Source organism: Cornus florida, unplaced genomic scaffold (assembly GCF_030987335.1).
Source record: "Cornus florida cultivar Cherokee Brave unplaced genomic scaffold, ASM3098733v1 CherokeeBrave_3.0.0_Hap2_Chr11, whole genome shotgun sequence".
Classification (NCBI taxonomy): Eukaryota; Viridiplantae; Streptophyta; class Magnoliopsida; order Cornales; family Cornaceae; genus Cornus; species Cornus florida.
Window position 1 is genome coordinate 115,047,363 of NW_026775581.1, and position 14,505 is coordinate 115,061,867.

The following is a 14,505-nucleotide window of genomic DNA, read 5'->3' on the forward strand; positions in this document are numbered from 1 at the left end:
TTGAAAACTCAAAAATACCTTTATGGAATCAGAATTTACAGATTACGTGGATATATGTTAAAGAATTAAAAATTTGAACACTTAATATAAAATTATAATTTAAATTACGTGGACATATGTTACCGCTTTCTTTTATTTTGGTCATAATGGATTGTTGTTAGAGGGGCTCATCACAAATTGAATTTGGATGAGAAATGAATGGAATATATATACGGTTAAGTATAATGATGGATTTCGGAATTTTTTAAGGGGAGCCTGGAGTGGGGGCATTTTAAAAAATTTAGGTAATAATATAAATTAGAAAAAAAATTCAGTTGAGAAATAAGTGAGGTAAAAATGTGAAGGGGGAATTTTTTAAAAAATGAGTAGGGTATTTTTCAAAATTTAACTAAAACTATAAGTAATAATGTAAATTCAAAAAAATCCAGTAGGGCATCCGCCCTCACTTGGACCTGAACTGGCCCTGTCTGGTTAAGTATGTAACACTACCCAACATCTTAAACTTTTGAATATTAAATTTACCATCAGAGTCAAAGCCTGAATTCGGTGTCAGGCTAAATGACACTTTGGATAAAGACTAGATGGATAGAGAGTATATCAACCGTGATGAAAGCGTTGCAATTCCGGGCGGAGAGAATGTAAGAATTTTGAGTTAGAAGGCACCGAACCCAAAGACAGCACCTATTATATAGTTATACAGGTCCAATTACCACGTTGTTGGATGGGCCTATGCAAATATAACCTTAAAGAGCAAGCCATTTTTATTATTCTTAAAGAAACAATCTTGGGCCAGGATGAAAACCATATACAGGTCCATAGCTTGAGCCCACAAAAATCTAGGATTCTATAACAAATCAATAAATCGTGGATTTATGTATTATTGAAAATAATAGTGGACCGGGTTTGAGCCCAATTCATAGGCATACCCCAACTACCCAAATCTATGTGGGTGGGGGTTAATTCTCGTGCAGCTCATTAATGCATTCCCAGAGGTCCATGTATTTATTTCAATACCTCCAATACTCGTGAATCCATAATTAACCCACTTCAGTTCATGCACCAACTTCTTTTTATTTCACTTTATATCTCATTCACCAACCTCACTCATTTCATTAATTTCCCACCTCTTTTAACACCCCCACACTCCAACAACGGTAACTAATCTCAGTCTCTCTCTCTCTCACTATCTCTCAAAATGTGTCTCTTTGTCTCACTACAAACAATTTTACTACTGACTTTCATGTGCGTGCCTTTTGTCATGCCCTTCACGGTGATCATGTCGGACTCCGGCGTGCCCTCGGCCCTAGTGGATGCCCCGCAAACCGGGTTCTCGATGAATAATAAAGGAGCCCGGACGGATGCCCGGGAGCAAGAAGCAGTTTATGACATCATGAAGGCTACCGGGAACGAATGGGCCACCGATATACCTGATGTTTGTCGTGGCCGGTGGCATGGCATCGAGTGCATGCCGGACAACGATAACGTCTACCATGTTGTGTCGTTGTCCTTCGGAGCTCTCTCCGATGACACTGCGTTCCCGACATGTGACCCGACCCGTTCCTACTTGTCACCTTCCATCGCAAAGCTCCCACACATTAGGACCTTATTCTTCTACCGTTGTTTTAGTGACAACCCTCAACCCATCCCATCATTTTTGGGCCAGTTAGGGCCCAACCTAAAAACCCTAGTCCTTAGGGAGAATGGGCATGTGGGTCCCATTCCTAACGAACTGGGCAATCTGACCCGTTTGAGTGTCCTTGATCTCCACAAAAACAATCTCAATGGTTCAATACCGGCTTCACTGGGCCGGATCACCGGTCTTAAGTCGTTGGATTTGAGCGCCAACAAACTAACCGGTTCAATTCCCGGTCTAACCTTCCCTGTTTTGAATCTCTTAGACCTTAACCAAAATCACCTTATGGGTTCAATTCCATCCACCCTTGGAACCTGCCATTCTCTCATAAAAATGGATTTCAGCCGGAATCGCCTCTCTGGTCCAATTCCTGAGTCCATCGGCAACCTTAAAGGCCTAATTCTCATGGATTTAAGCTATAATCATCTCTCCGGACCACTTCCAAAATCTCTCACAAACTTAAATTCTCTTCAAACTTTGATTCTCCAAAACAATCCTATGTTGTCCACAACAATTCCTGATGATGGGTTCAATGGGTTGAAAGGGTTGATGATCTTAGTCCTCTCTTCCACAAATTTGCACGGTACGATACCCGAGTCACTAGGACATTTACCCAATCTCCGAGTCCTTCATCTAGATGGAAACAACCTGAATGGTTCGATTCCATCAAGCTTTGGTAAGCTGAACAAACTGAGTGAGCTTAGGCTAAACAACAATGGGTTATCAGGACCTGTCCCATTTGGGAGAGAGATGGTTTGGAGGATGAGAAGGAAGCTAAGGCTCTACAACAATTCAGGACTATGCTATGATGCAAGTAATGGTTTCGAGAATGGTTTGGACTCATCATTTGATTCAGGTATTGGTCCTTGTGGAGAGAGACCTAAACCCGGCTCAACAACCGTGCAACATTTTTCCACCATCAATGGAGAAATGACAAGATCAGAAAATAAGTCACTTGCTGCAGTTCATAAATGTTCACTTTTTGGTAGGTTACTGATTCGGCTATCAACATTTCTGCTGTTTGTACTGTGTTTATTTTAGGGTTGAGTGCTTAAGATATAAGTGTATATGTAGTTGCTGTCTCACACGTATGATTGTAATCTTTAAATATAAGTTTGAAATGTCTGGTAAGAGCTGCACAACAAATGAAACGACTTTCCAAGAAATAATATATAGTACACAACATTACCAGGCTAGGACGATACACTTTAACTTCCACTTCCACTGCTAAGACCTAAATGAAGACATCTGAATTCTGAAACCATCAAACAAAGACCAAAAGAAGTCTTGAAAACTCCGAAAACAAAAAAGGGCGACAAATACAAGAGCAACATCCACACATAAAATTCTCACAACAGACACAAGCAGTGTTTTAAATAAAGTAGGCAGCTTTTTCCTCTGCCATTCCTATAGAAGGACATTCTGTGTCACCTTGACCGACGTATTTAGAACCCAACTTAACTCCAATCAATATTATATAGCATCCACTAATCTCACAACCGGTAGGTTCAGTCTCCATGTTTAATTTCAGGGTCACCATCGGACTCTTTCAATTCATTTTTTGGATCTTTTTCCTCTTTGATAAAGTCTGAGCTGTCCTCTGCACCAGATAACCCATCATTGTAATCTGCAGCTTGAGGACTTTTGAACAACTCGTCATTTTCTAGAACAGCAAACTTCTCTTTGGAGTCTCCCTTCAGTAGGTCCACCACCTCGAGCATTGTAGGTCTCTTCTCAGGTAGACTATGGGCACAGATGAGGGCAACAAGTACAATTCTTTTCAACTCTTCCTCCACATACTTCCCATTAAGCCTCGGGTCTGCAAGTTCACTAAACTTCTTTTCGCACGCCAATGGCAGAGCCCAGTCAGTGATTGTGCGTTTCATCGTCGCACTAAGCTTCTCAAGGGGTTTCTTGCCACTAGCAAGCTCTAGTAAGAGAATGCCAAAACTGTAGACATCGCAGCTCTCTGATGCCTTTCCTAACATTGCATATTCTGGGGCAAGGTAGCCAAGAGTACCCTTGACTCTGGTGGTCACGTGTGTTGCACCATCAGGTATTAGCTTTGCAAATCCAAAATCAGCAACCATAGCTTGGAACTTTGAATCTAGTAATACATTGCTTGCTTTAATGTCTCTGTGGATTATGTGTGGAGTTGCATGGTGGTGAAGATAGCTGTTCAAAATAAATTAATGGTTATTATATAATTGAAAGATGGAGTTTTATTAAAGGAATTTGGGTTCAACACTCACGCAATTCCCTCAGCAGACCCAAGTGCAATATCCATCCGTCGTTTCCAATCAAGAAGGCATTCTGCTGAGTGCTGTCCATGAAGATGAGAGAGCAAGCTCAGATTAGGCATATAATCATAAACAATTAGACGCTCTTGCCCTTCAGCACAATAGCCACGTAAGCTAAGCAGATTCTTGTGCCGTACGCGTGCCAATATCTCAACCTCAACAGCAAATTCCATCTCTGCTTTGTTGCTCCAAACCTTCAACCTCTTAACTGCAATCTGCAGATTTTCTGTCAATAATTTCACAATTTATATAAAAGCCAAGAGTTGAGTAATGCGGTAAAAATCCCTCAGGTGTTTATACCACCAACGAACAGAAACAAACTACTGCAAGAATATCCATTCACAGACATGGATGTAAGAAAAAAATGTTATGCTAGGAAATGTATGGAGCTTTGTTAAAAATCAAAGAAGTCAGTTATTGTGCTAGGGATATTCCTAAAGGTTCAAGGCGCACCAAGGCAGCACGGTTTCCTAGATTTCCTAGAGCCTAAGCACAACCCGCAATGTAGGGTAATAGCTTGATTGAAGTAAGGTGGTGTATGATAAAAATGAATATTAAATACAAGTACGGGAAGAAAAAAAAAAAAAAGGTTCAAAATATGCAACACAAACTAGTCATGATCAACCAAAAATAAAATAAAAAATTCACCATATCAATTCAATGGATAAGTTAAATCAATATACATACATCCTTTCAGTTTGCATATGAATTCAATCAAATAATGTACAGTCGGAACAATTCATAACGCTACACAACTAATCTAAACTTCTTTACAAAACTAAAGTTTTGACATATCAACTAAGAGGATCACGTAAATAAATGTGCATAAATCCTTTTGATACGCATACGGGTTAACTAAATCACATACCATTAAAAATGTGCAATAATAAAGGCAATATTTTAAACATATGTTATACTATCATAAAAATTCATAATATCAAGCACTAAACACAATTAATATAAGTAGTCAACAGAAGCTCACAATTCCGCCAAATATACTATATGAATAAATAATTAATAAAGGAGGAGCATTATTTATTTATTTAAATATTTATATATTTTTAAGCATGGAGCCTTTAAAAAGCGCAAGTCTAAGAGTTAGGGGTCAGAAATGTGCTAGGTTGAGGGCCTCCGCTTGAGCCTTGACAAGCCTAGGACTTTTTGGAGCCTAGATACATCTTTAACAACTATGGCGTTAGCATCTTAGGCTTCAGTAATCTAGGGAAGCACTTTAAGATTGTATTTGAAAAATAATTGCCTTATATAGCCTCTAGAGCAACATAACCAACTCCCTTGAGCAGTCACTAAAGCAGTCTACAAGTTGCAGGGCCATTACCTTTAAGTAATTGCATGAAATACCATATACATCTGCTTTTCAATAGAGGATCCACCTCAGAGCATTTAAATCAGGTAATATGATGATTTTAGATGCCCAAGCTACAAAACCCCCTTGGTTTATTATTTTCTTATAAGACAGCCCCCAGTAATACAGTCTCTTGGTTATGCAATTGATTCTGGACAAAGCACAATTTTTTGGAATAAACTCCATCAGGTTAAGCATTGTTCTGGGTAAAATTACACTTAGTAATTCAGGGGAAAGATTCAGAATCATAAAGTAAAGCATGTGACCCTAAGAAATCAAAAGAATTGTCAAATACAGTTCCAAGGTTAGGTGCCCCAAGCAGGCAATTAAAATCATCTTAGTTTCCATTTTAAAATCATTTTTCATTGCATTTTAATGGCTTGTAATAGGAAAAGGTGGAAAAAAGAATTCATGTGGCCGACCACATTCATATGGGATTAAGGCAAGGATGATGATGATTTCTTCATTGCGTTTGGTTAAAGAATAGCTCAAAAAACAACTAATGAAACAGGTGCACTATCAACTCTATCTTAAATTTTGTGGGAATATTAATTATTTCCACAATGGCAGTACTCTCTAACATGAAATAATTAGCAAGTCAACACAACATTAGGTGAAGGGATCAAGGCTCTGCTGTGATCAAAGTGCCAAGGGCCCCAGGCATAAGCAGGGCAGATTCTAATATCATTTGATTTAGCCTGCTGAATCTGTCCATCGGTCAACAAGAGGCTATCCATATAGTAGCAAACTCAAAAGCCTAATTGATCAATTTAATACACTAAAATGCAGCTGTTATTTACTTCATACAACTTTTTGGGTAATATATTATTCATTCAGAAAAGAGGTTTAATCCTTGGCTCAAGAAACATCAGCCAAAAGGTAGCATCTGTGAGACTTCTGAAATCACTTAATGAAAATTCAAGCAAATTCATGTTTGTGTTAAATGAGAATATGTTGGAGTCTGTAAGTGTCACTGAGATCATCACATGAAAATACATGCCTACTGAATCAAATTTTCTTCCTTTTTACATGCATGATCATACTGACTGTTCCTGTTATTGGTTTTATTTTATTTTTTTAAATTAATTTTTTTCGGCTTGATGGATTTGATTGTACTTGTCAATTTTCGTAATCAAATTGTAACTATATTCAATTAATCACAGTAGATACTGTTCATGATGTAGCATCGAAAATTATCAGCTCTATTACACAATGTTACTAAATCCTCAACAAGTTGGAAGTAAAATGGGATTGGAAATTTGTAACAATTGGGAATGGGCTGAGACATCTCCTCTCTTCGCCTACATTGTTGGAGTGTTGATTAAGTTGCACCCTTTAAGTCTTTCCTTAATAGAGTTTTGGCTGGTGTTCATTGCTTAGTAGTAAAAAGATCTAAATCTAAATAAGGAAGCTTACTTCTCGAAGTATGAGGAAGAAAGTGGATTTGAGGAACCTCCGGATCAGTAGAATGCAAAGCGTTAAGAGATCATGCCCAGCTTGACTAACATATTTTGCAAAGTATCATGATTGGAAAGGAAACCAAAGTATTGATAAACCCAAATTATTTCAGGGTCAACCTTTAGAAACCTACTTCATTAAATATTAAAGATCTTGAGAGTTTTTTTGTATCAGCCTTGAGTGTGAGCCACACAAGGACTCGGAATAACTGGCAAAACAATGAAGCCATAAAAATAAATTATTTTAAAACATAATTGGAAAAGAGAAGCCAACAAAGGAAGAGAGTGTGCAAGAATATTGAAACTAGAAAAAACAAAAATTAAAAGAATAAGAAGAGGAAGGAGAAAGGCGAAAGGAGAAAGGGATGGTGAAAATGAAGTACTTACAAAAAAAAAAAAAAAAAAATGGTGGGGGAATGCTAAGTGAGAAAAGCAGAAAATGATGGCATTAAATCTTTTGACGTGTGCTAGAAGGTCTGAATGATGTTAAGAGTTCATTGTTATGTAGTTGGATATTTTAGTGAATGAACACAGAACACATCATAGTCTATATTTGAATCTATATAAAAAAACTACTGTAGGCCAGTAAAGAACACTCACTTTGCAATAAGAGCACTATATGTTTGAAAGACTGCATGGCTCATTCAAAGGGTACTTCAGAAACAATCTCAGCCAAAAGGATGCTAGTCAGAACCATCATTTTCAGAAGTGCAATGCCTCAATGATTTTGTTACACACACGTAAGAAATTGTAAACCACCCATAAAAGGTAAACCAAAATGTAGGGCATGCCTACATTATCCTAGCAATGTGGGAATAATAAGCCACCTCTTACTAGATGCACGAAAGAAGCTTAACAGGGACAGATTGCAGATCTTGACGGAAAACAAAACATAGTATAAAAAAAGACATTGGGTGAGTCAAAGTCTCATCACATCACACTAGCTAGGCTCATAAACCAATTAACAGAGCTTCACGTTTGCATTTAAAAAAGAAAAAAAGGGAAAAAAGGAAAAGAGAAAAGAGAAGAAATGAAGTGGCAGGCCAGCACTGCCAAGTCACATCACGTGAAAGGAACTATTTAAACCTCTATATGTTTTATCCTTTTCCATTATGAACTGAAACTAATACTTACAGATGCATACAGTCACCATCTAGTTAGGTGAGTTGGCCAGCATGATGGCTCAGAAATTAAAGTCTCAAATTTCATCTCTCCCGAGGCTTAACAGCTATATGTGAAGTTCTGCTTATGACCATTTCATATATGAGAAGTTAAGAAAAAGTGCATTTTAGAAGGCCGCTATGGAATGTTTTCTAAGTTAGATCAAGTCTTACATTTTTCTTTTAACATTCAATCTTCCCCACTCCCACACATATTCTTGACATCAGAATATTCCTTACAATATCCTCATATTGGCGTCGGGGATATATATTCTTGGAACTTTACTTCTTTTTTTAAATAAATTAATAAATAAATTATTCGTAATTATATAGATGCTGCTCAAATGGAAGTCCAGAAGTATGCAAAAGGCCTATTAGTTTTGAAATTTAAGCCTGAATTTCTTATAAGGGATTGTAACGAGTATGAAACCAAATGTGAGATATTCTAGCTGCTTAAATGTTTTTATGAATCCTAAGCTTGTCCTTTAGTAGTTTGGTTAGGAGGTATACTTCGCAACTTTTAAAAGAATTGGACAATTCAAGTCATTTTAAGTTTTAACAGTCAAAAAAGCTAAAAACTCTATGAATGAACTTGTTAATGCTGTGTTTGGCAGCATAGAATCCATGCCTTGGAATTGTAGATTATGTTACTTCAAATTTTAAACTAATTTTATTCCATTTACAATTTCAAAGAGTGGATTCCATGCTTCCAAATGCAGCATAAAAGTATTCTGTCTTATTATTATTTTTATTTTTATTTTTCTTGGGAATGTGTGTGTCTGTGTGTATTTATGATCTGCACTGAAATTGAAGAAAATAATTTTATGTCAGAGGGATTTGTTTTATTCTACAATAATTATTACTATAGTCGTATAAACAATCCATAGATCCATTTTTATTGGAATTGCATACCAAATATCGTAAATCTTGTTTCTAGTTACGATATCTTAAATTATCTGTAATTGGCTTTCAACCAAAAAGTACAGTAATCACTAAAAATTGTTAAATTTTTACACTGTAACAATGATGGGATGAAGGCTAGTGTAACACTTAAATGTTGTCAGATTAAATATTCATACTGATAATTCATACCTTTTATATGACGCAACCAGTACATGCACTTCATTTAAATATAAAGTGTTTATCAATGCTCCAACAAGTTTAGCCACACGCAAGTAACTTGATCTTAGTCCCACCTTATCATCCGGCCACATGGCTTGCTTTGTTACATGGACTCTTCAAAAGTAGTGAAGTACCCATGTCAGACACATATCCCTTGGACATAGGTATGGGATATGTGTCCGACACTTTTGGTTAGACATGTACTTAAAAAACATATTCAATCATTCAATTACATTATATTATTACTTTAAAATGAGTTCAATGCCTATATTGAATATTATATTAGATAAAAACATTACTTTACTCTAGAAAATAAAATAAAATAATTAATAAAATGAATATTTAGTTGTGTCTGTGTGTCCTTCTATTTGGAGATTTATTTGATATGTCCGACACATGGATACATACCCGTGTCCGACACCCGTACCAGAGTCCACGTAACATAGATAGCTTGGTGTGCATTCTTTTCCTTGAATAATGTTTCGATGCAATGTAATCAAGGGCGGAGGCAGCATGTGCCCAGGGGGGGGCAGCTGCCCCCCCTGCCCATGCTGCCCTAATAGAATTTTTTATTTTTTTATACATAAATTTGTAAAAAATGATAAAATGTCCCCCTAAAATTAATAAAATGACCCCTTTGCCTCTGAATCCATTAAATTTTATTTTATTTTATGCATATAATTTATAAATATTTATAAAACACCCCCATAAAATTTATAAAATTATCCCCCATAAAATTATCTATTTCTAAAAATGTCTTTAATTCTTTATTCTTTTTCCTTATTATTCTTCAAATTTCTTTTTGTCGTCTTCAAAAATTTTGATATTCTCTTTCTACAATTAAAGTCTATTTTTTCCTTTAAAATTATCTCATATATATATATATTTTTTATTTCATTTTCTTCTTAAAAAATTCCTTTTTCTTCTTAAAAATTTATTTTTTCTTCCACTCATGCATAATTTATATGCAATTAACCTTCTTTTTCTTTTTTTCTCTTCTTATTTATTTTTTCTTCCATTGTTGTTACACTATTATATTTTAGGCATGTTTGAAAAAAATTTATTTTGTCAGTGCTAACATGCCCCCCCTGAACCAAATTCCTGGCTCCGCCCCTGAATGTAATGAGTGCTAGCAGTAGAGGAAAGGGTCCTAATAGGTGCTATGAAATCACACAAATATTCCATTGGTAATGATTAATGATGAATTTCAATTAATTGATTATGTCCCAATTTTAAATTCAATTGACTACAATCAATCTTAGACAACCATTGAATCAAATAATAAGCAATTAATCCAGTACGCAACCACACCAGATTTTACGTGAAAAATCCCACAGGATAAATCAGGAGACCTCGCCCACAACTCAGCAAAATCCACTATGACAAGAACAAGCATTACTGCCAGTTATAGATTCACACCAAAAGTAACCAGCCGTTAGTCTAACAGGGATGTACAGTTTTACTCCTTGTACCATTTGAAATTGCAAGTCTCACTTGTATCTACGAGCAAAGATTCCACCCCGAGTAATCTTCAATAAGATGATGATGCAGTTTGCACATCTTCAATACATGTAACTATTTGGACAACAATCACACACACAAAATATGGTGTCATCGCAATCCAATGTTGTTCTATTGAATCCCAAGACCCATATCACAACCTGGTAGCTACTGGATACATCAAGATCAATTGACAATTTACTTAGCGTAATTATTGACTTCTAACAGGTCCACAACCTTAAATCAATCATTCAAAGTGTTTTTGCCTTTGAAAATGCCCAAAAAGTTTCACCTTGGGAGTTCTGCCCCTGAACCACCAAATAAGTTGGTGAATTACATGATAGGTTTTTTTCTACATCCTACAGGCCCATCAAGCCTCCAACCACTGAAAAAGGCTGTTTTACCTTAGGACTCTCAATTAAAACACAAGGAATATATCTCTATAGTCCAGATATATTTTTCATGTCAAACTTCCTAATTATTTTCCAAATAAGTTCATTAAACATTTAAATAAATTACGGACCAAACTTATATAATGATTATCCCACCTAATCCGTCCAAGTCACCTATCATTAGCTAAAGTGTGTGATCAAAGAAACTTAATGACTCATATTAAGACAATTTTGCTTGCTTTTCAATCTTCAATCGCATCTTCAATGTTGAACCAAGGAAGTGACTCATCCTTAACGACCTAATTCAACATTTTGCTCACAAAATATGTCAACACTTCATTACATGTCCAACCACTTGCTGTTTAGCGGGGTTTATTGGCCTTTTAAGAAAGGTCATTACATGTTCAGTGAAAATTTTAATATAAAATTTATTTTGTGAGAATACCACCTAGTTTGTTGATTTAGAGCTACACAAGGGCCAACAAAAGTCCCTAAGAACCCAAAAAATAAACTAATTCCCCTAATACACCTAGGTATGGATATCAGATTTCTCTTGTTGAACATGCCCCTAGTAAGCAATTTAATAAATATACTTCTTTTATTATATTATTGATTTAAAAATGAATAAAGTGTCCATGTCCTGTCTCTTGGGTTTGAGGATATGATAAATCCCGGGGGATTTAACATATACCTGCACCCGACATATGTAACCAGGACATGATGATATACAATTCATGCTGACTAATAAACTATATATATATTTTTTTATAAGAAAAATTGTATAACAAAGCGTTCAAACAGGGAATGCATCCCAAGATAAGCTACACGAGGGCCAACAAAAAGGCCCTAAGAACCCAAAAAATCAACAAACTCCTCTAAAGATGCACAGTTTCTCCCATTAACCCAATAAAAAAGAGAGCTAATAATAGAGAGTTTAAGAGACCCAATAGAAGATTCCTCACCATCAAAGGATCTTCCATTCCGCTCCCTCCACAAGCACCACCATATAAAAAAACGGCGCCACCCTCCAAAAGTCACAGCCCAGAAAATCAACTCCCAATCAGATCTAGACTGTTTTATAGGTCTACCATATTAAGGCCATAAGCATACCAACTCAACACATCTCTTCATTCTACAATAATTTGCATACCTAGAGATATTGAATGCAAGTGAATTTGCTCTTCAATACGCAAAATGCCTATCCATGGTATTCTAAAACTACTATACATTGAATTAGTACTCTTGTGTAAACCAAAAACTTTAGGCCCCCAAGTTTTGTTTGAAAAGGCACATGTAGACACAAGAACGGCTTTCCAACCACTTCCTCTCACAGGAAACAGAGTATCTGAGGATATATCAGAAGGGCCACTAGTTGACATGAGGCTCTTGGACAGTCAGTTTATACAGGTGAACAGAATCTTTCTGCCTCATTATCTAATATTCATTAAACATTAAATCCAAATAAGTTATGCTGAAGTTGCCAATTCACACTAGCAAATGCATGTAAGAAATTATTAAACCATTAAACAATTTTAAATTTTTGTGTCTTGTTCAGAAGTCAAGAAAGAAAGCACGTGTAGTCAATAAATCTACAATGCAAATTGGGAATATTCACAAATTAAAATACTTTTGTACAACTCAAATAATTGTAGAATGAACTATCAAATAAATTAGTAATTGTTTCCCAATAGCAGCTATATTGCTTGATAATTCAACAATATATGGTCGCAAATGATAAATATATCAGCAAAAAAATGTTAAACAAAATAAACAGATACAAAAGTTTGGTTTATTACTTGAGATCCGTCCCATAGCTGACCCCAGTAGACGCTGCCAAATCCACCTTCTCCAAGCTTGTTGTCATAATTAAAATTGTTTGTTGCCGCATGCAATTCCTTTAAAGAAAAAACCCTCCATGTCGACTGCTTCTTCCCCTGTTGTTTCCTGTACAATTGAACATTTTACACATGAGGGAAAATTTGGTAGTACAATTCAATTCCAGTTGCTCTGGTCAAATAGGCAATTTGTGTTAAACTAATCAATAGAACATTGAAAATTCAAATACATATAACTCAAATTTTCTATACATTTTCTAATTCACTAATTTCTCAGCAACCAAACAGCGTAAATCATCGTCTCTAACCAAAAAACACATGCTTTCTCTTAAAAGTTATATCAAGCGCCGAAAAAACCCTCTTTGATCTTCATTGACACCAAAACAAACATACCAGAACAATAAATCACAGTTCAATTACACTATTCAAGTAAATGATATGAACAGATTAATTGAATGATAAATAAGCTTACCGATTCCAACCCCCTCTGCAACAAAACATAGGGCAAAGAGCCATCCCCTAAAACGTGACTCGCCCTCTCTCCCTCTATCCGCCCTCTCTCCCTCTATCCTTTTTTGTTCTTTCCCTACCCACTCTCTCTCTTTTCTTCCTCTAGAAGCTTCGATTTATGGATGATTAACATTACCGATCAAAATCCTTCCCAAAACGAAACGCAGAGGACAAAGCCATAGGTTTCGACCTCCTCTCTCTCTCTCTTCTCTCTCTCTAACTTTTTGTTTTCAAATGTTCCTCCAACAAGATACCCCCAATCAAAGCAACCTCCGTCACTCTCACTGAAAGAAAAAATAAAAAAAGTTATCCGGTAGTAGTAAAGTAAAGTGGGAGATGAAAAAGTTAAACTGAAGTGATGCGAAACGTAACGCTTTTTGGGGATGCAGACATTTGAGAGATGGAGAGAGAAGCAGCTGGCGAATGTCGCTCAAACAGATTTGCAGTGTGTAAGAGAAGTCTCCTTCCTTGCACTTTGCTTATTACTATTATTATATCAGTCACCATCATCTCCTACGCGAAGACTCTGACATTGAATGTTCAATTAATTTTTATTTTCATTTTTGTCTTTTTTTTTTTTTTAAATTAAAAAACCAGAAATAAATCTCTGAAAAATGTGCAATGTAAGTCGCTTTTGCAGTGTGGAAGAGAAGTCTCCTTCCTTACACTTTGCAGGCTTTTGCTCTCATTTTTATTATTTGTGACCTAATTTTGTAATTTTTGTATTTTCGTTTTTGAATTTGTTCTCGTTTTCACTTGGTGTGACTTAATATACAATTACTAGCAGATTAGTTAATCACTTAATTTCAATTATTAACTTAATTTCAATTATTTTTAATCTTATTAAAATCAAATTAACCAGATTCATCCCGAGAGATTGCTTGTTTACTAAACCATTAATGCGGATTAATGTGTTGCATTTTTAATATAATGAAATTGAAATCTTGAAAGAAAAAAAATGCAATGTGCAACCTACTGTGGAGTAATATTTTGTGTGTCATGTCTTAATAGTTAATATAAAACTCAGATTCTCTCATGTGTAGAGTTAGTGCACAATAAAATATGAAGATCACGTTCATAAAATAAGATTTTCACACATTTAAGGTTCACTCAATCTCAAGAGTTATTTCCGCTCTCTTTAGTATATTGGATAGTTTCACTTTGAGAGATCCTAATTCTTTGCTATAATAATAAACTATTATATGGTTCGGAATTATACAATCCCAACTAATT

General features: G+C 35.7%; 2 protein-coding genes across 2 annotated transcripts; one reads left to right on the forward strand and one right to left on the reverse strand.

The window, feature by feature from the left end:
- The first annotated feature begins 1,132 nt into the window (after positions 1 to 1,132).
- LOC132282866 (protein TOO MANY MOUTHS) lies at positions 1,133 to 2,966 on the forward strand. The gene has a single exon (XM_059784677.1). It carries the CDS (start codon positions 1,196 to 1,198, stop codon positions 2,672 to 2,674), a length of 1,479 nt encoding a protein of 492 aa, XP_059640660.1. The 5' UTR covers positions 1,133 to 1,195; the 3' UTR covers positions 2,675 to 2,966.
- LOC132282867 (PTI1-like tyrosine-protein kinase At3g15890) lies at positions 2,769 to 13,745 on the reverse strand. The gene is made up of 5 exons (XM_059784678.1): positions 13,645 to 13,745; positions 13,235 to 13,556; positions 12,724 to 12,871; positions 3,886 to 4,148; positions 2,769 to 3,808 (listed from the first exon to the last, which is right to left on the reverse strand). The coding sequence occupies exons 2-5, from the start codon at positions 13,276 to 13,278 to the stop codon at positions 3,142 to 3,144; spliced, it is 1,122 nt and encodes a 373-aa protein (XP_059640661.1). The 5' UTR covers positions 13,279 to 13,556; positions 13,645 to 13,745; the 3' UTR covers positions 2,769 to 3,141.
- Between the last annotated feature and the right edge of the window lie 760 nt (positions 13,746 to 14,505).

Excerpts from the sequence above, each read along its gene's own strand:
- LOC132282866 (XM_059784677.1), top strand. The coding sequence starts at position 1,196 with ATGTGTCTCTTTGTCTCACTACAAACAATTTTACTACTGACTTTCATG.
- LOC132282867 (XM_059784678.1), bottom strand. The coding sequence starts at position 13,278 with ATGGCTCTTTGCCCTATGTTTTGTTGCAGAGGGGGTTGGAATCG. Across the intron at positions 12,872-13,234 it reads TGCAGAGGGGGTTGGAATCG|GAAACAACAGGGGAAGAAGC; the intron begins GTAAGCTTATTT and ends TCAATTGTACAG. Across the intron at positions 3,809-3,885 it reads GGGTCTGCTGAGGGAATTGC|CTATCTTCACCACCATGCAA; the intron begins GTGAGTGTTGAA and ends TATTTTGAACAG.